The 19,266-nt window shown below is 54.4% G+C and overlaps 3 protein-coding genes, 1 long non-coding RNA gene and 5 other non-coding genes across 9 annotated transcripts; 3 read left to right on the top strand and 6 right to left on the bottom strand.

Annotated features, from left to right (window-relative positions):
* The first annotated feature begins 231 nt into the window (after positions 1-231).
* Positions 232-3,182, top strand: MRPL58 (mitochondrial ribosomal protein L58). The gene is made up of 6 exons (XM_063352049.1): positions 232-457; positions 865-901; positions 1,565-1,624; positions 2,301-2,383; positions 2,492-2,661; positions 2,961-3,182. Exons 1-6 carry the CDS (start codon positions 290-292, stop codon positions 3,043-3,045), a joined length of 603 nt encoding a protein of 200 aa, XP_063208119.1. The 5' UTR covers positions 232-289; the 3' UTR covers positions 3,046-3,182.
* Positions 3,183-3,793: 611 nt separating this feature from the next.
* TRNAR-UCU (transfer RNA arginine (anticodon UCU)) lies at positions 3,794-3,866 on the top strand. Its single transcript has one exon. It is a non-coding gene; the product is annotated as a tRNA-Arg (tRNA).
* Positions 3,867-4,658: 792 nt separating this feature from the next.
* Positions 4,659-4,731, bottom strand: TRNAR-CCU (transfer RNA arginine (anticodon CCU)). Its single transcript has one exon. It is a non-coding gene; the product is annotated as a tRNA-Arg (tRNA).
* Positions 4,732-5,538: 807 nt separating this feature from the next.
* TRNAR-UCG (transfer RNA arginine (anticodon UCG)) lies at positions 5,539-5,611 on the bottom strand. The gene has a single exon. It is a non-coding gene; the product is annotated as a tRNA-Arg (tRNA).
* A 1,055-nt stretch (positions 5,612-6,666) lies between these two features.
* LOC134523396 (uncharacterized) lies at positions 6,667-9,817 on the bottom strand. The gene is made up of 3 exons (XR_010073315.1): positions 9,381-9,817; positions 8,433-8,600; positions 6,667-8,115 (listed from the first exon to the last, which is right to left on the bottom strand). It is a non-coding gene; the product is annotated as an uncharacterized LOC134523396 (long non-coding RNA).
* On the bottom strand, positions 9,608-9,680 carry TRNAR-CCU (transfer RNA arginine (anticodon CCU)). Its single transcript has one exon. It is a non-coding gene; the product is annotated as a tRNA-Arg (tRNA).
* Positions 9,818-9,884: 67 nt separating the features above from the next.
* On the bottom strand, positions 9,885-9,957 carry TRNAR-UCG (transfer RNA arginine (anticodon UCG)). The gene has a single exon. It is a non-coding gene; the product is annotated as a tRNA-Arg (tRNA).
* Positions 9,958-10,967: 1,010 nt separating this feature from the next.
* On the top strand, positions 10,968-14,974 carry LOC134523512 (5-hydroxytryptamine receptor 3A-like). Its single transcript, XM_063352480.1, has 9 exons — positions 10,968-11,013; positions 11,195-11,355; positions 11,876-11,920; positions 12,017-12,126; positions 12,807-12,973; positions 13,692-13,852; positions 14,009-14,219; positions 14,456-14,575; positions 14,736-14,974. Exons 1-9 carry the CDS (start codon positions 10,968-10,970, stop codon positions 14,972-14,974), a joined length of 1,260 nt encoding a protein of 419 aa, XP_063208550.1.
* Positions 14,975-15,982: 1,008 nt separating this feature from the next.
* ATP5PD (ATP synthase peripheral stalk subunit d) lies at positions 15,983-19,242 on the bottom strand. Its single transcript, XM_063352048.1, has 6 exons — positions 19,113-19,242; positions 18,452-18,580; positions 17,664-17,760; positions 16,728-16,799; positions 16,321-16,383; positions 15,983-16,186 (listed from the first exon to the last, which is right to left on the bottom strand). Exons 2-6 carry the CDS (start codon positions 18,571-18,573, stop codon positions 16,055-16,057), a joined length of 486 nt encoding a protein of 161 aa, XP_063208118.1. The 5' UTR covers positions 18,574-18,580; positions 19,113-19,242; the 3' UTR covers positions 15,983-16,054.
* Positions 19,243-19,266: the final 24 nt, after the last annotated feature.

Below are 19,266 nucleotides of genomic sequence, written 5' to 3' on the forward strand. Positions count from 1 at the left end.
CACATCCCCCCAAGGTGCCCCACAGACCCCATAAAATCCTCCCAGACCTCCCACATCCCCCCCAAGGTGCCCCACAGACCTCCTACAGCCCCCCCACGGTGCTCCACAGACCCCACATACACACCCCATAGATCCCACGCATCCCCACACACCACACGTACACCCCGCATACCCCACGTATCCCCCCCACCCACGCCCCCCCCACCCCGCAGGCCCCGCCCCGGAACGCGGGGCCCGGGCGCCGTTTCCGTGGGGGACGCCGTGGCGGAGGCGCACGGCGGGAGCCAACATGGCGGCGTACACGCTGCGGCGTCTATGCCGGCCGCGGCTGGGGCTTCTCGCCGCCCCGTTCTCGCAGCGGGCCGCCGCAGGGACCGAGTACCGGAGCGCCTACAGCCTGGACAAGCTGTACCCGCCGCGGCGGGACGAGGACAAGGCCGGCACCGCCAGCGCCCCGGTGAGCGGGGGCGGGGCAGGGGGGGGAACGGGGCAGGAAGACTGAGGGGCGGGGCTTACCATTTGAGTGACAGCGGGCGGGCGTGGTTAATGAGTAGCGGTATTGCGGGTGGGCGGGGCTTAGCGCAAGGGGCTGATATTGTGATTGGGCGGCGCTGATCACAAGGGGCGGGGCTATCGCGGGTGGGCGTAGCTTAGCACAATTGGATGAGGGTGTGGGCGTGGCTTAGTGGGAGGGGCGTGGCTTGGCGGGAGGGGCGTGGCTTGGCGGGAGGGGCGTGGGCGGGGCCAGGCAGCCACCGGGACGGGACCGTCCCCCCGGCGGCGATCGGGGCCGGGACCGAAGCCCCGTCGGGCGGCCCCACCTCGCCCCAGCGCCAACCGCGGGTACCCCGCCGTGTTTTCCAGGAGGAGACGCAGCCGGCCGCCCTCGACATCCCCCTGGGTGAGTCGGGCTCCCCCCGAAATGCTCCTGGGCCCCGGTGCCTGGCTCGTCCTGCCTCCCACAGACCACATATACCCCCCCCAGACCTCCCACATCCCCCCCACAGACCCCATATACCCGGCCCAGGCTTCCCACATCACCCCCCAACCCCCATAAACCCCCCCAGACCTTCCCACATCCCTCCCCATGGTGACCCCCAGACTCCATAAACCCCTACCCGGAACTCCCACATCCCCCCCATAGACTCCATAAACCCCCGTACACCTCCCATATCCTCCCCACTGTGCCTCTCAAACCCCATAAGCCCCCTCAGACTTCCCACATCTTCCCCCCATGGGGCCCCCCAGATCCCGTAGACACCCCTCCAGACCTCCCACATCCCCCCATGATGCCCCCCCAGACCCCCCACATCGACCACATAAACCCCCCTAGACCTCCCACATCCCCCTGTGGTGCCCCATAGACCCCATATACCTGGAGGTGGGTCAGGCTCCGGGCTGCAGAGCCCATCCTCAGCACACGGAGCTACACCCAGAGCAAAAGCAGCGCTGGGTCACAGGCATCCTTCGAGGCAGCGTGCTGCAGCCCGGATCATCCCCGTTCACTGCAGGCCCATCCGGGGCCGCGTCTCCGGGTCAGCACGCTGCCGATCTTCTCTTCCAGCGCGCCTGACCGTGTCCTACTGCCGGAGCAGCGGCCCCGGGGGACAGCACGTCAATAAAGGTGAGGAGAGACCTTGAAGGAAAAACACTAATCTTTAAGTTGACTCTTTATACTTTGTGGTGAAATACCGGGAGTTTGAAATTCAAGAGCACATCTGTGCTGCCCAATGTTTATTTTTCATTACCGTGACCCTGCGTTTTAACAGAACTTCTAAGTCTTCACAGTGCTCGAAAGCAGTGGTACCGTATTGATTTCTCCTAGAAACACTCTCACTGGGATTGTTGCTGCTACGTGTGTCACAGGAAACACCGCTTCCGCCTATCTGTTCTCATTAATCCAACATACAACAAGCCAACTGGAGTCTGAGACTTCACAGTGCAATAAATTCTCAGCTTCATTCAAATAAACTAAAACCATTTCCTGTTCTGCCATTGCAGAAAAAAATAAGGTAGTTAAAATTAAAAATAAGGTGGTTAATGACTGGCAATAGCAGCAAGTCTTGTAGTGTCTAGAAAGGCAAATACCGTGACAGAGTCTCCAAAAAAAATTTGGAGTTTATCTCGTAGAGTGGTATGTACAAACATGGCAAGAAAAAAAATTGTGATCTTTCAGGAAATTAGTACTGGAATCATCCTGTGTTCAAAGAGGACAACAGCAGTAAACAGACTAAATTACCTCGTAAAACTTAGGAAGATGAGCCATTACATTGAAAAAAAGATGCTGTTTTTCCTCCCAGTGAATACCAAGGCAGAGGTTCGGTTCCACCTGGCGTCAGCAGACTGGATTCCAGAAGCTACAAGACAAAAAATGGCATCGATGGTAACTACCCTCCCCCTTCCAGCCACGCTGTAAATGTCACCCTTCCAGCCAGGACATGAGGAATCTCACGAGGTTTCGGCGATCACATCACGTTTTATCCCTCTTCAGCACAGGAATAAGATAAACCGAGCTGGGGAGCTGATTGTGAACTCCGAAGAGAGTCGCTACCAAATGAGGAACCTGGCGATTTGTCTAGAAAAAATCAGAACCATGGTCACGGAGGCTACCGAGACGCCCAAGGTGGTGTCCAAGGAGACGACGCAGAAACTCATAGAGAGGTATCTTCATTGAAATGGCCTTTATTTGAGGTGGATTCAGATTATGTTTCATGATTTAGTTTGCAGCCTCTTTAAAAAAAATCGTCTTCATACTCATTTGGATTTCCTTTTTTTAAAAGAAATAAATCACTGGTCCGTTAGAGCTTCACTGCTTTCCTGGGTAGCATCCCAAGAACAAGGACTGGTTTTATTCTCTGTGGACATTTGTCAGCTCGTTGAATCTCCATTATAACTGTGCTCAAAGTTGACTATTTAAATCTTTTCCTTGTACACTAAAGGATCTTTTCATTTTGTTTTAGGGTGGAAAAAATGAATCGTGAGCGACTACGACAGAAAAAGATACACTCAAATATAAAACAGAGCAGGAAGGCAGACTTTGACTGACGACAGCAGAGATCAAAGTCCTTGGCATACCCGTCTTTTTAAAGAAATGGCATTGGCAGCTGTAGATGATGCTAAACTCATGAGCCATATTGAATAAAAATGCTCTAAAAGTGTAAATAAAAATATTTAACATCTCCTTTTGAGCCTAATGATGTGCTGTGACTGCCTGTCAGTCGTTTTGCAGAAAAAAAAATGACTGTTCATGTTTGAGAGAAACTAAAAATTCAGACTTTTGTCAGCTACTTCTTATTTATTTATTCTTTGTCCCCTTCATGCAGCCCTCTGCTCCCTGAGAGCACCCTCTGCTGCTGAACTCAAGCAGCAGTAGATTTGGGGGGGAAAAAGAAAGGGAATAGTAAAAGCAGCCTAATTGCGTATTTAAGTAGCAAACGGAGTATTCACCATTTCAAGCAAATGGTTTTCTCAAATTTTAGTTTATTTTTTTCCTAAGCAAAAAAAAAAGCGCGTGTCATTTTGTTAAATTAACCTAAAGCCGCGGCAGGAATTTGGCAGGAGGCGGTTGTTCTCTGTTCTGAAACCGCGCTGTAAGTACCGGGGGGGAAGGTCTGGCCCTCGACACGGAACCAAAAACCCTCAGCTGAGTCTTACGGGCTTCAGGAGCCGCTCCTCAGTGGACCCTGATTAAACAGAACGAATTTCTGTGCCGTAATACGGTGGATTTCTCCACGGTTCACTGCAGAGAGGTCTCAAAGATCGGGAAATTACACTTTTTTTACCTTTTCATAGGGCCCCAGTGGCCTAATGGATAAGGCACTGGCCTTCTAAGTCAGGGATTGTGGGTTCGAGTCCCACCTGGGGTGAGGAGAGGTTGGTCCTGTTTTAGGCAAAACGCTAAGTAAGGGGGAAAGTGCTCTCCGGGCACCCCCGGAGCTGTACTGGGGCCCAGAGAGGCGTGTGGGGCTCTGGATGCTCCCACTTCTCCTGCGGCTGGTGCCCTTTGGAAGGGGGGACTTTTGAGCTCTGCCTTTACCCAATCCAGCATTTACACCTGCAAAAAGCAGAGAACTCAAATCCCACGTCCTTCCCAAAATGAGCTGCCTGGGGGGGGGGGGGGGGGTGCAGGGGCACACTGAGGCATCGTCCCTGCCTCCACCTTTGTGCCAGGGGAGCAAAAATAAACTAAAAACTGCCTAAAGCTTCCCTGCCTGGGAGGGGGGTGGCTACCAGCCCCCCATCCCACAGAAAAAGGTGTCCGGCTCCGGGCTGTGCCCTGGCCATCACAAGCAAAGCGGGGGGTGTCGCTGCTTCAGGTGTACTTCCGACACTGACAGCCATCCCAGGAACAGCGGTTGAGACAGCAGCAGCCTCAGGTGAGACTCCGTGACCAGGAGACCACCACCACGCACCACCCGCTGCTGAGCTCTTCCCTCCCCACTTTTTACAGGCAGATTTGCAAAAATTTGCTTCAAGCCTTGGAGACACCAGGGTTGGGAGGAGATGGGCACTTCAGGGAGCAAAAAGCCCTTCGGGGATTGGTGTGCTGACCCCAACGCGCGTCAGGCTCCCGGGGACGGGGGTGCCCGGGCGGGACCGGCCCCTCATCACGGCGGGGAGCCCCACCATGAACGGGAGAAGGCGGAGCAGAAAAGAGTCACCCCAGATGGGACTCGAACCCACAATCCCTGGCTTAGGAGGCCAGTGCCTTATCCATTAGGCCACTGGGGCCACCTATGAATAGTTTTTTGGTGCCGTAACTTAACTCTCTGATGGCCGGAGGGCACCACAGCCCCGTAGTGCGGGATGGGGGGGTCCTCCGCAGCCCACGGGGAGTTTTGAATGTCCCCCAGAGTAAGAGGTGACACCGTCGTCGTCGTCCCCCCGAGCCCCGCAGCTCCCTTCCCTCCACCGCCCCGTAAAACCGGCAGTTCCCGGGACAACGAACCGGGGGCCGTTCGCTCCGGACCCCACGGACACAGCGCGGGGGGGCGCGGGCCAGAGGTGGGGGAGCACGGCCCCTTTACGTGGCCTAATGGCCAAAGCACTAGCCTTCTAAGCAAAGAACTGAAGGTTCGAGTCCCACCTGGGGCAGCAACCGCTTTTTTTTTTTTTTTACCCCCCCCGGCTGCTTGCAGCAGCACCCCGCAGGGAGGGGGGGAAGGCAGGGACACCCCCTCCCGCACACACGAACCCCTGCACCTTCCCCCCAACCCCGCGGTAACTCACCGGGCGCTCCCCGATGCGGTGAAAAGCCCTAAAACGAGCCGCCCCCGCCCTTTTATCCCTCCCGTAAACGGCCCCAGCTGGGGCTCAGCCCCCGCCCGCCCCCACCCCCCTGGAGGCAGGGCCCCAGGGGCACGAACGGCCCCGGGTGCGATGTCCCCGGGGATTTACGGGGCAGATCCCACCCCGAAGCTGCCCCCAGCACAGTCTTTGCCGCGTCGGATGGTGTCGGTCGCCCTCCCACCCCCCCGCCCCCCCCCCAGCATCGGGGCAGGAAATTAAACGACTCGAGGCTCCCTCGTGGTTTTAAAACAACCACGAAGGGACTCGAACCCTCAATCTTCTGATCCGAAGTCAGACGCCTTATCCATTAGGCCACGTGGTCCCCCATAACTGTGATTTAGGGACAGTGACAGAGAGCGGGGGGGGGGGTCCCTGACACCCCCCGTGCATCGCCCACATTCCCATCTCTCTTGGGATCGCTGCTGCTCCTCCCAGCCCGACGCTGGCAACGGGGGTGAGCAGGAGGGGGGTCCCTCCCCGCCATGGCACCCCGTGTGCCACTAGGTCACCATAGACCCCCCCCAGCCTCAGTTTACCCCCTGGGTGCTGATGGAGACTGTGCCGTGCAGGAATCCTGGGGGCTGGAGCAACGACATTCCCCTCCTCCTGCCAGCTCCACCACTCGAGCAGCAGCTCAGAACAGGAACGCAACCCGAAACGCAAAGAGCAGACGCCACCCAGGTGACATCCACAACCCACCCCCCGACACAGAGCAGCTGGGGTCACCCTCACCCTCCGGCTGCCGGGGGTACGCGAGTCCAGGCCTTCCCAGCTGAGAGAGTTGCGGTTCTTCAGCCTGGAGGAGAGAAGACTCCAGGGAGACCTAATTGTGACCTTCAAGTACCTAAATGGGGCCTACAGGAAAGCTGGAGAGGGACTTTTTACAAGGGCATGGAGTGGTAGGACAAGGGGTAATGGCTTCAAACTGAAAGAGGGGAGATTTAGATTGGATATCAGGAAGAAATTCTCTCCTGTGAGGGTGGTGAGCCCCTGGCCCAGGTTGCCCAGAGAAGCTGTGGCTGCCCCATCCCTGGAGGGGTTCAAGGCCAGGCTGGACGGGGCTTGGAGCAACCTGGGCTGGTGGCAGGTGTCCCTGCCCAGGGCAGGGGGTGGCACTGGATGGTCTTTAAGGTCCCTTCCAACCCAAACCATGCCATGATTCTATGATTCCCTGCCACAGCCCCACAGAAAGGCAAAGCCAAGACTGTCACACCCAGCCAAGGCTGTGTAGGAGCCTTAAGCAGGAGGGAAGGAGTGTTTGACTGCCAGGGTCAGGCACTGTTGGGGCAGGAAGCAGCACAGGGACAGCCAGGACACTGGAGACAACTCTTCCTTTCCCATGACAGCATCCAGTGTGATGATCACAGTGTCAATGAGCCGCTGGTGACAGGCACCTGGTGTAACGTAGCACCACTATAGGATAATAGTGTGACACAACAAGAAACACCACAGGCCTCGTTAAGCTTCTGTTCATTATCAATAACACCTGTGTTCTCCTCCCACTGCAGCTTGACTTCTCCTCAAAACCCGCATTTCTCATCGAAACCTAAAAAAGAGTTTCCCAAAGCCGGTCACAGGGCAGGGAAGGGATTTTAACCTCTTCCGCAGCCACGGGAGGTTTTGGGGACGTGTTGATTCTTGGGGTATGTTCGGCTCAGCTTCAACCAGTGCGTCTTTTCCAGTGTGTCCATCAAACGAAAGCTGAGCAGGGACGTGCTAGAGAGAAAGGGCTGCTCTGGGGGGGGTGCAGCGGGTGGCAGGAGCCGGCGTCAGACCAGGGCAGGCAGCAGCTGCCCCAGCTCCATCCCCCCTGAGGTCTCACTGAGGCAATCGGGGCATGGGAGGGTTTAGGGTGCAAATCCCAGCGGTGTCGGATGGGGAGAGACTGGTGTGATGGAGGGGTTGGGGTGGGGGGTGCAGGTGAGCAGCACTGTGCCAGATGTGCAGTGAGGATGCCATGTCCAAATGGGTCCAGTGCCTGACTGCAGAAACAGTCAGGAACCAAAGAGAAACAGCAGGGACACAACCCGGTGCCACCCGAGCAAGGCCATCACCAATGGAAGTCCCTCTCACCAGGCAGGGAACCAACCCAGGCCCGTCACCATGCTGCCAGGAGGGCATCCCAGCCGGGCATCCCAGCGGGGCTGCGGGTACAGCATCTCCAGAAGATGCAAAGAAAACGCCACCCAAAAGAAGCCAAGTGATCAAACACCCCCAAAAGCCACCCAAAAGCTCTCCAAACTTGTGAGAGGGATGCAAAAAATGTGCTCTGGCCACGCTTTCAACCACAGCCCTGAAGCCGGTCACCCAACGAGGTGGAAGTCAGCTGGTCCCAGGTACTACCAGCCTGGGGGCACCCCTCGAGCCCCTTCCCCGGCCCCCAGCGCTGGCAGGGTTTGCTGAGCGGCGCAGGGACCTGCAGCTCGGCTGCCGGGGGCTGCCAGCAGTCCAGCACCCAGGGCTTCGGCAGGTTTGCTGTTTTCCAGGCAGCAGAGTCATTTCCTCCCGCATCTAACAGAGAAAAATTACTTAGAAAGAAACTTCACTTTAGGTTTTACTAGCGTGATATCACCCTGACCGCAGCTGCCTTTTAAAAGCCATTAACTCCGTAGCAAAAAGACCCTCCAAGCAGCTTTTTAATGCAACTAAACCTGAGAGGGCACCATCCCGAAGGCACTTACGTGGAGGACTCTGGCCCCAGGGCAGCACAGCCAAACTGCGCGACCCCAGCGACCAGCCCCTCGCGGAGATGCGGTTTCTGGCAGAGGAATAAAGCTTTCTTCCCGTTACAGCCTGGCCTGCTCCGAGAAGAGGTCTGCATGACACCTGCAAGGTAATCATCCCCCAGTATCAATCGGCTTTTTGTTGGGGGTCAGATGCAGCTGATGATACCGGGAGCAGCCAGAGGGGATGAAAATGCAGCTGAAATTCCCTGCTCGGCCCTGACCCAGCACAGCCCCAGCTCTGCCCACATACGGCTAAATAAACAGCTTTACCTGCTCTGCTTGTGCACCTTCTGGGACACCTGGAAAGATGCGCCCCAGCCAGAGCCATCCTTTCATTAACACCCCTCCAAAACCCATCATTCCATTAACAGGTCCCAAGGGAAAAGCTGGTTGTCATTCCCTCAGTAACAGCCTCACCTGAGCACTGGGAATGGGGGACACACGACCGGCCGGATTCAGCATCCGCCTTTGCACCGAAGCCTGGGGCAGTTTGTAGCTGCTCCTCTTTGCTTCCCGATTTCATGAGAACTAAACCGTGACGGCTGGCCGGGAGCAGAGAACCGCATCGGTCCAAGATGTTATGGTCTGAGGAACCCACAACAATTTGTTGTCCTTTAGACAATTATTCTCTCACTCAATGACCCCTCCCCACCCGGGAAGGGGAATTGGAGAAAAAACAAGGAAACCCGAGAGTTGAAATATAAACAGATGTAATAGAATAAGACTAAATACTTAACCTTAATAACACTAAAGAACCAGTATTGATCCCGATACCAGTATAAAATCGACAAGGATCACACCCAGCCCATTCCCCCAGCAGAAGCCGTGCGCTCCCCGCAGGGACAGCCAATGTGGGACACTGCGAGCGCTGCGGCTTCGGGAGGAAGGGACGGGCTCGGGGCTCCGGCACTGGGGCAAGGAGTTCTCAGGGTCGCAGCCATCAAGGGAGAGAGAGAACTCCTCAGCAAACTTTCTAATTTCTATTGAATGTGCTGTTCATGGTATGAAATAACCCCGTTGGCAGCTTGGGTCAAGTGTCTGCGTCTCGCTCCTCCTCGTCCCCACACCTGGGGAGCTCGGAAACACCGAGACCTTGAAACCCGCACACCAGAGCTGGCTGTAAAGTAGGTATTTTCACCAATTCAGACACTGGAGTCTTCTCAAAGTGCCGTTTTCCCAAGCATTAGAAGAGAAATTAGTTCCGTGTGGCTCAAGCCAGGACCCAAGAGCACCATGTACAGCAGATGTTGGCACAGCGAGATCTCACTGCCCCGAAAGGCCCACCACAGCCCACCCCAACCTCCCTCTTCAGTCCCCCCCAGCAAGCTCTGTCTCCAGCGGCTGCGCCCACCAGCACACACTCACCAGCGCCTGTTTATTCCCACTTCTGGGTTCTCCAGGTGCGTCAACCTCCTAAATTGACATCTGCGACTGATGTTGGGGAATGTCTTCCCACCAAGCAGCCAAAGCTGGTGCCCGCCAGGCAGCAGGAGGAGGCGGCGGCCCGGCAGCGCTGCGCGGTCGGGGTGGCAGTAAAATAGAGGAGAAAGAGCGGGAAAACGGGGCTGGCATCACCAAAACTTGGGGAGGCTCACCCCAGATGGGACTCGAACCCACAATCCCTGGCTTAGGAGGCCAGTGCCTTATCCATTAGGCCACTGGGGCTGCGCAAAGCGCGCGCCCCGGCCCGTGGGAACGGGCCCGACCCCGCGCCGCCAGACGCGAGTGGGACCGGCCCCTGGGCCGCCGAGCCGGGGGGTGGGAGCGGACCGGGCTGCACCGGGAACGGGGACCCGGACCGAGGGGGAGAGACGCGAAGAGAGACGGGAAAAACCGGAAACGGGTTTAAAATTTGGGGCGGAAAAGATCCGACCACGAAGGGACTCGAACCCTCAATCTTCTGATCCGAAGTCAGACGCCTTATCCATTAGGCCACGCGGTCACCGGTGCAGCAGCCCCCCCCAGCGATGCTCCCAACCCCCAGCATCGCGCCCACCCCCGCCCCTGGTGGCACCGGGGTCTCCGGGCGGTGCTGGGAGGGGACCCCCCACCGCGGGACCTGCGGCTGCCACCGCCGGAGCGGGGGGACAGACCTGCAGGGGCCGGGGGCTGCGCGGGGGACAGGCGGAAGCAGGGTGCTGCATGGCTGCATGTCCCGGGCTGAGCGACGCGGGACGAATTTCTCTTCTAATGCTTGGGAAAACGGCCCTTTGAGAAGACTCCAGTGTCTGAATTGGTGAAAACACCTACTTTACAGCCACGATCGCCGCAATCACAGCAGAAAAACTAGGTGGCGATGGAGAAGAGGGCGGCTGAGGGAAAGAGATGGAGAAGTAGGAACCAAAGTCTCTGAGCCTTTCATCGTAACTGCGAGGACTTGGCGAAGAACCTTGAGATCAGCAAGGAGGCAGAAACAGAAAATGCGCAAAAAGCTCAGTGCTTTGGGAAATGAGGACGCACAAACGCCCGCAGCCCGGGCGAGGAGCAGGAGCAGGCCCGAAGGCGAGCAGCGTCTCCTCCGCTCCCCTGGCCCCCCTCGCCTCGCACAAGCAGTAATTCCTATTCCATTTTAGTGGGGTTGCAGCAGACTCTCAGCCCTGTTAAATGCGACAAGATTTGTTTCTGAGTGGCTCTGGCTCCTTGCCTTTTCTTTGTGGAGACAGGCCCTTTCTTTTACTCTCCCTCAAATTGTTGGATTTTTTTTTTAATGACCTTATTTTTCCCTTTACCACAACTAAAGGCTGCTCCCAGGAGCCAGCTGAGTGCATCAAACCATTAGCAAATTCTTCCTTCCAATGCAAATAAATACATAAAAAGTCTAGCTTCTGTTTACAAAATATCCATCCCACATTAATAAATATCAAATCAACTTCTGCATAACAAATGACGTGTCCTGGAACTGTTCATAAGACACACGGTACCATTTGCCTCCTTGGTTGGAAGCAGGAGACAATGCAGCGAGCGTTTATAGCCATCCTCACCTTTGCTCTGGGGACAGGTAAGTCCAAGAGGAATAGAAGAGCTTTGAGGAATTCTGTTCTCATCCATCCGAGAAGGGATTCGCCCGCGTCAAGGGTGTTTTTCGTATCCACCGCTCCATACGCTTTCTCTTTTTGGTACATCTCTCTCGCGCGGGTTGAGATCCACCTTTTCTAATTCCGGTGGATTACATTTTCTAGCAGGGGCTGCTCCAAGGTACGTCTGCACCTACTACGATGTTGTCGAATACCTGAACGTCTCCTCTCACAGCAAGCTGCACGCACACATACTGCCCAAGAAGAACCTGAAGGAGCCTCTGGAAGTGAAGATGGATTTTATGCTGGTGGCCATTCTCTCTGTGGTAAGGACCCAAAACCCCTGTCGAGTCCTTATAACAGAAAACTGTTACGGTTAGATGGGGGTCTGAGTCTTCTGCCAGGCAGGGCTGGGCCAGCAAGGCCGCGGGGATGAGAACCAGCCCCTTCCACTTCTTCAGCTTTCTGCTGTTTGAAAGCATTTTTGGAAGATCTGGAGAATTTTCTCCCACCTACTTCCAGGAAAAAAGTTCAGAGGCAGGTTCAGACAAACAGCCCACTTTATAGCGGGCTCTAAAAACACCCCTGCGCAGCGCCGGAGCTCAGCAACGCACATTGGCAGGGCGCTGGCATGTAAATGTTGACAATAATCTATTATTTTTTTTTTAAACCATTGGACAGTATGCTCCCACTTTTCAGCCGTAGGACCGAGATCCGTGAGCTCTCCTCCTGAGTTTCTGCAACCTCTGCCGTCCGCTGCGAGAGCCACAGGGCAGAGCTGCTGGGCTCTGCATTGGACGGACCTCAGAAAATCAGCTAAATACCTTCCCTTTTTTCTCTCTCCAGATTGAAAAGCTCCAGACGGTCACTTTTTACTTCGTGTTGAGCCTGGTAGGTCCCTCGAGAGCGTTTCTCTCCTGTGATGCCCAGCACGATGGCTGGGACCGAGCCTGGCATTCATTTCTCTCCCGCAACTTCTTTTCCCAGGAGTGGAAAAACACTTTTGCAACCTGGGACCCGCAGGATTTCTGTAACATTTCCAAAATCATTCTGCCCACGAGCACGTATTGGTCTCCCCCCATCTTCATTTTAGAGCGGTAGGTTCCCCTTTCATTCTTATCCACTGGCTTAAGAGAAGTACGATGGATGCAAACTGTTGGTGTTGTTGTGGGAAATGGAATAAACTCCTGCAGTTAAAAGCCATTCCCATGAGCTCCCTGTGACCAAGAACCTCATAATTTAGATTAATGGCGACCACAGCTTATCCAAAGCACTTTGTGGCTCTGTAATGCTGAAACATCTCCAGAAACGTCCCACCTGGGCTGTACTGAAAGCTGAGGGAGCGGCAGAGACCAGCGATGTCGTGGGATGAAATGACCCTCAGCGGCTGGTTGTCAGATGCAGGACAGATCCCCGTGGGTCTGACAGAGCGACAGGCACCACCGCCGGCTCTTGGGCTGGGGGGGGCGGAGGGGGAGGCAGCTCTGTGCCACGGTGGAGCCAGCAACAAGCCCCTGCCCCAGCCGGGGTGGGAAGCAGCGGGGAGAGAGGCAGGAGTTCCCTTAGGAGGTGCAGAGCTACTACAAACCTTAGTCCAGAGGCACCCACCAGCCCTTCTTCAAGCCCCAGGTTTCCTCTCCTCCCTGCTACATCCCCAGGGTGGGTGACGGCGCAGGGTCCCCCCCCCCAGAGGACACTCACAGCCCAGGCCGTTGTGGGGCTGAGGAGCACCACAGCGCCTGGGAGCTCGGTCGCTCTCCGCTTTTGCTTCCCCCAGAGTGAACGGACAAAACTCGAACTTGGATTATATGATGGTCACGCACGACGGCAGCTTCAACTCCACCCAGCCCTTCCAGGTGACCTTAACGTGCAGCTTGATGATCCTCAAGTTTCCCTTTGACACCCAGACGTGCAACTTGAGCATAGCTTCGTTCCTCTACCCAGGTACAGCGGCAGGCTGAGTTTTACCACAGCTGGGCTAAACTTGCAGGAGGAGGAATAGATGAGATGGACCCTTGGCTAACTCCCGGGCTCCCTTAGCTGCACCACACGCTCACGCTGGATTAGCGGGGTTGAGGTCACATAACGCCAGGGAAAATGCACTAAAACACTGTCGTTCTGTTTTGGCACGTTTCCCAGCAACATCTCTGGAAGCATCTGGATGTTCTGTGGCGAGTCCCCCCCTGGGGACTGTCCTCTACAAGCCAAGAGACTTGGAGGCTTCCTGCAACAAGGCTACTTGTTCACGTACAATTTTGCGGGACTGATCTTTAGGCATACCTGAAGGCCATAGAAACGAGAGGAAATTAAGGGCAGTTTCAGGGATATAAACTGCAGTCAGAGTTCATCCCAACAGGAAGGGTTGAAAAATAATCAGAGATGACACAAAACCCTCCAGCTCCCATCCACAAAGGACAACTGTCCTAATTCACCGGAGGTTTCCTCTCTGATCCACATTCCCGGAGGTCCAGCCCAGTCCCTTCACCTGACCCCCTTTTAATTTCTCCCTAACGGGCTAAGAAACCCCAGCAGCGTGGGAAACATTGCGTTTCCCCACCTGCACGCACCCTTGGTTGGGAGGGCAAAGGAGAGGAAATAACTGACCTCTAATAAATACCTGAATTCTCCAACTTCCCTCCTCCTCTGCCTCCTGCCCAAGCAGTAAGTGACCTTGTCATGAAGACCAGACGGTCACCAGCTGAGATGATGAAGGACAGCCAGAGTTACTTCCTAACTGATGGAGAGTGGAAGTTCACCAACCTGAGCATCACTGAATACATGGAACAGCTGGATCATGATCAATTTTCCGTGGTCACCTACACGGTACGGCAGTATTTTCGTATTATATTGCACCGATTTGCCACCACAAAAAAAAAAAAAGTATGAAACATGATAATTTTCTACATCGGGGGACAAGCATTTGCCCAAAACAGTAACTTACCTTCTGCTCACCTGAATTTTGTCCATCTTCTTCAACAGATTTCCATTGAGAGACGACCCACTCTGTACATTTTGAACCTGATCCTCCCAACGTGCGCCCTGTACCTGCTGGATATGGCTGTGTTGTTTGGACCCAGCTCTCTCGAGGAGAAAGTCAGTTTCCAGATTGCCATCATCCTCGGCAGCTCCATGTTAGCCGTGATTCTCAACAACATCCTCCCAACTTCCTCCAACAAACCACCCGTAATAGGTACCCATCTTTGTTGAATAAAAACTAACTGATTTTTTACACAGGTACCAACCCTAAGGAAGGGCTTTGTGTGTTTAGGGACATGTTCCTGAAGTCAGGAAGAGCCGGGCTTTATCAGCTTGCTGGAGTTAGAAATTTCCCCCCTTCCCCACCCAGCAACCAAACGCAGATGGGATTACATTCAAGAAAACGATGACGATCATCAAGGACTTGCTTTGTTTTGGTATCGTTTGCAGTGGTTTTCTTCTTGGGCACCTTCCTGCTCATGATCATGGCTGTGTTGGACACCTTCTTCCTGTTGCACCAGCAGCACAAATCCCTGCGCTTAGACAAGGCTCTCAGAAGCTTCCATCCAGGTAAAGCCACCCAAAATCTCTTAAACAAAGTCGGGTTACCTGCACTTTGCTGCTGGTTCCTTGGAGCGAGGGTGGGTTTCCTCAGGGCAACCAGTGCCCCAGGCAGGATCCGTCACCCGCCGCCCCCCCTACACCAACACATGCTATTTGCTGTTGGCAGAGGTGCGCGCCGAGCTGGCGGTGACAGCCGTGAACAACCAGGGCATGAAACACCTCGCCAAGGAGGGCACCCAGCTGCTGAACCTGCCCAGGAAGGGCCAGGAGAAGAGGCAGCCGGCCAATCTCCGTTGGCAACCGCAAGACCCATTTCTGCCAGTGCTGGAGAAGGTGCTTCTCTACAGCCACTTCTTCCTCTCCTTGTTTTTTTTTGCTATTATTTCTATAAAATGGAGCAGCTAGAGACCAGCTCTGCACAGTGCTCATTCTGTTGTTCTCCACTGTATCACTTCTGACCCCTCCACTCTTGATTTTTTTTCCTGCTTGATTCATAGAGCTGCAGTTCTTTTGGTTGTCTAAATAAAATAAAATTAAAAACCCAAACCCAGAGGGCATGGGATCTGCATGCTTACTGCCTTGTACTTTAGCTCATCAGAACTACGTATGTTCTTAAAGCTAGCGAAGTATTTGAATAAAACAGTTGTGGAATTGGGGGATGATACCTTCATTCCATCCGTCAGGAATTCTTATCACAAACACGACCATCAGAAACAGGAGTTAAGGCCCTTCTCCTATGGAGGTGTTTCGATTCTGGGGAAAGGTGTTTTAAGAATTCCACCTCAGATAATTAAATAAAACGACGCAAGTCTGAAGCGTTTGTACTATTGTTTCTGTGAGTTTCAGTGAGATCTACATCATTCAAAAACCCAGGAAAGACAGAACAGGATCACCGGGATTAGCGGGCTGATACTTGGGATGTTTTAAAAAAAAAAAAAAAAAAAAAAAAAAAAAAAAAAAACACTTTAAAAAAAAAAAAAATGTATCTCAACACATCTACTCAACACTTCAACTCCTTTTGCAACTGGCTGCACCTAAACCATCACAACCATCCTAGAAAACAGCCCTAGAGCTCTGCCTGTAGAACCAGAGACACCTCCCACTGCAGCTCAGCCACTAAACACACTCCAGCATCTCAGGCGGCTTTATTCGCTCAGCTCCGGAGCGACCATCTGCCTGCAAAGGCAGAACTACGTTCCCTGCACCACCTGGTTACAGACATGAACAGAGTTTATTTGCATAGATGCAAACAGGACTCAGTCTGATCAACGGGTCTAGCTGCGATCTTGGTCCTTCCTACAAGAACAAGCTCACCAGTAGAAAAGACAAAAATCGAGGAAAAGTGGGCTGTTTGCAAGTCAGTGTATTGTTCCACGTGCCTCAAAACCTCTTGTCTAAGATCTCAGCCACAGACAGGAGGGAAAGTACTTTATTTAAGAGATCATAGAGTCTGACAGTCATTAGACAAACCGCTTTCAGACAAGTTTACAGATCAGCAATCGGTTTGTGGGGCCAGAACGGATATTTCTCCTTGTCCAGTTTGGTTTCAGGGAAGGCTTCGTGCAAGTCTTCAAATGTCATCTGTTCGAAGGGAATCATGCTTTTGAGCTTCTGAAGCTTGAAGGGAGAGCAGAGACAAACACGTTACAAGACACTTGTCAGCAAGAAAGAGCAAAGCACACACAAGTAAGAACAAGGTGTGAGCCAGGCTGGGTTAAAGAGAACATTCACTAAGCAAAGTCCAGACTTACTTGTTGCTCATACTGGGCAATACGAGCTTTGGAAGCCTGCACATATTCAGCAGTGCTCTTTGCCTGCAGGGAAGCAGAGGATGTGGTGAATACGGTTACGATAAAGATGGTGACCTAGAGTAAACCCGCAACCCCACGCCTTAAGTTGGCATTAACATTCACCATCATTACACTAGATAAGTGGGCAGAATCTTGATCAAATCCCAACTAATCAAACCCTTCCACGTGCAGTGATCCTCTTGCTTAGACAAAAGCCAGAGACGTGTGTGAAGACCAGAGCCAGGCTCTAGCTCAGGCTGCCCAGCCTGTGCAGGTGCAGGTACAGAACATCCCTTCCCTCTCACCCCTCCCCATCCTCACAGAAGTCAGAGACAACCCCGGCATTAGGGAACAGGTTACACACTTACAGCTTCCTGCTCCTGGGCATCAATTTTGGCAGTTTGTGTGTCCACTGGCTCAGGAACCTTTAGTGCACTGAACTGTAAATCGAAAGAGAAAATTGTTTATACTGTTTGTTTGATTGAAATAGTCCTTCACACCAACATCATTTTCCCTAGCAGCAGGGAAGCATTCCTTCCTTTCTTCCTAGGATATGCTCGCAACCATGTTAAGTTCACAAGCTTTCTGAAACTGATCACTGTGTCCTTCACGAGCAGCTTGCTCACCTCCGAGCTTAAAGCAATCTATTCTGCACTGCACACCACCACCAGGACGTGTAATACCACACACATTCATCCCAGCTCTGTAAAGAGCAAAGCACAGCTCTGCAAGGAGGCAAGACAGTCTAGTATCAAAGACTTATCATATCACAGACTTATTTCCCCAAAGACAAAGTCCCCAGACCCATCTGAGGTCAGCGGGTCCTCCCAGCCTTGGGAGGCCAATTTCCATAGTGACAGTGACACCACGTGTCCCCGCTCACGCTTTTCATTTCCTGCTTAAAAAGAGGATGGCAACCCCTGCAGGCATCCGCTAACTTTACAGGTCTCACAGTGCGCAGAGCCACACCCACTGCCGCCGCCTTCCATTCGGGGAGTTAGAGAAATAGTTCAAACGTTTGCTTCAGCAGAACTACTCGAGAGTTCGCTCCTGCAGCCAAAATAATTTATCAAGTTTTCTTTCACCAACTTTCTCACCATACAGTGCCACAGGTTTCCTCCTGAATGATGGCACTGAAGTGACCTCCTCGAGGTCAGCGACACCGATCTGCATGATGCAACGCTGGGGCATCTGCTAGCCAAAACCAGCCTTCTCTGTCAACTCTGGTGTTTTCTTCTCACACCAAAGACATTCCCCATTTAAACCCCCAAGAAAAGCAATACCCAGCCCGCAAAGATACTGACCTTCTTCTGGAACTCATCCACCATGCCAGCTTTAGCAACAGCAGCCTTGTAGTGAGCCCAGTCGATGGTCGGGGGTTTCTCTGGCAGGGCAGCCAAGCTAAAGAAACAGAGCACGGCAGTCACGGCCAGCGCTAGAAGTAACCCTGCGCTATCGCTTGCGCTCTACCACAGTTACTTTCCAGAGTGTCAGCAGACCCTGCTAAGTCTAGTTTAAATATCTTCAGGTCCATCATTAACAAGCAGCAACGAAACATTTCTGCAAATCCCTCTGCCCTTGAAATAGCCCTCGCTATACAGACAAGAAGAGTGCAGCCTGCAGCCCTGCTCCACTTCAAACTCCTATACAGCATCTCCGGGTGCAGCCCTGTAGGAAAGGATTAGGCTGTTTTCACAGTACTGAGCTAGAGGCAAGCAGCAACGTTAGCTGTAATAGCCAACAACGTTTGCATCAAGCAGCAGATGCTGAAGCACTTGAGAAGGCTCATGAATTTGTGCAGCATTTAACAGAATAACAAAGCTTGCAAAACGTTTTGAATGTGCCAAAGCAAACTGCTTCCACAGAACAGCTTTTTTACATTGCAGCTATTGTTTTACTATGGGGAAGATTAAGTAAAGGCGATTTGCCTATAAAAGCCACCGACTATCTTGAAGGTGACCTGCCTTAACGCCTCTCAGGACATTGCTGCGGGCCCACAGTTACCGGCACTGCCTCAAGCTGACACCGCAAAAGTTGAAGGTTCAGCTGAGGGACCGAACCGACCCCAGGCAGGAGCGGGGCAGACACTCACCGGGCCGACAGCGCGTCGCTGCGGGTCTTCAGGGCGTTGAACATGGCCTTCTGGTTGGGGGGCACCCTCTCGGAGAAGGCCGCCCAGTCAATGGCCTTGATGGCAGCTCTGCGGCCCGCCATGCTTCCCCTGCGGCCAGGAGAGAGGACACCAGGTGGGTGGGCAGGGAGCAGCAACGACACACCGGGACACAGCGGGGAGGGGAAAGGACGCACCGGGACACGGGGCTGGGGGGGCGGGTAGGGGGTGGGAACGAACGGGACACCGCGGGGACAGGAACGGACGACGCACCAGGACACCGGGGGGGGGAAGGACACACACAAACCACACGCACCGGGAACACGACACACACGGGACGCGGGGGGGTGGACGGGACAACGACGGCGCGACACCGGGAAGGGGCAGACACCGGGAGGGGGGGAGAACACAGGGGTACAGGGGTGCACCGGGACACAGGGGGGCACCGGGGATACCGCTCCTCAGCTCAGCCCAACCCCGCCGCAGCCTCACGCCCCCACCCAGGCCCGCCCCGGCCTGCTCCCTCCTACTCAGCCCCAGGAATCCTGGATCCCCCTCCCCGGTCTTCCGGCCAGTCCCCGTCCCCAAGACCCCCCTCCCGGCCCCCCTGTCCCCGCGGCAACCGCGCCGCCCCCGCTCTCACCTTCACTGACCGCCACCGCCGTCCCCGAGAGCAGACGCGAGCAGCGCCGGAAGTCCCGCCCCCGCCGCCCAATCAGAGCGAGCCCCCGCCGGAGAGCGTCATTCTCCCCCTTCCCGGTGACGGACGCCGGTGCCCCGGAAGCGCATCGCGCGCC

This window comes from Chroicocephalus ridibundus, chromosome 14, assembly GCF_963924245.1.
Source record: "Chroicocephalus ridibundus chromosome 14, bChrRid1.1, whole genome shotgun sequence".
Taxonomy (NCBI): Eukaryota; Metazoa; Chordata; class Aves; order Charadriiformes; family Laridae; genus Chroicocephalus; species Chroicocephalus ridibundus.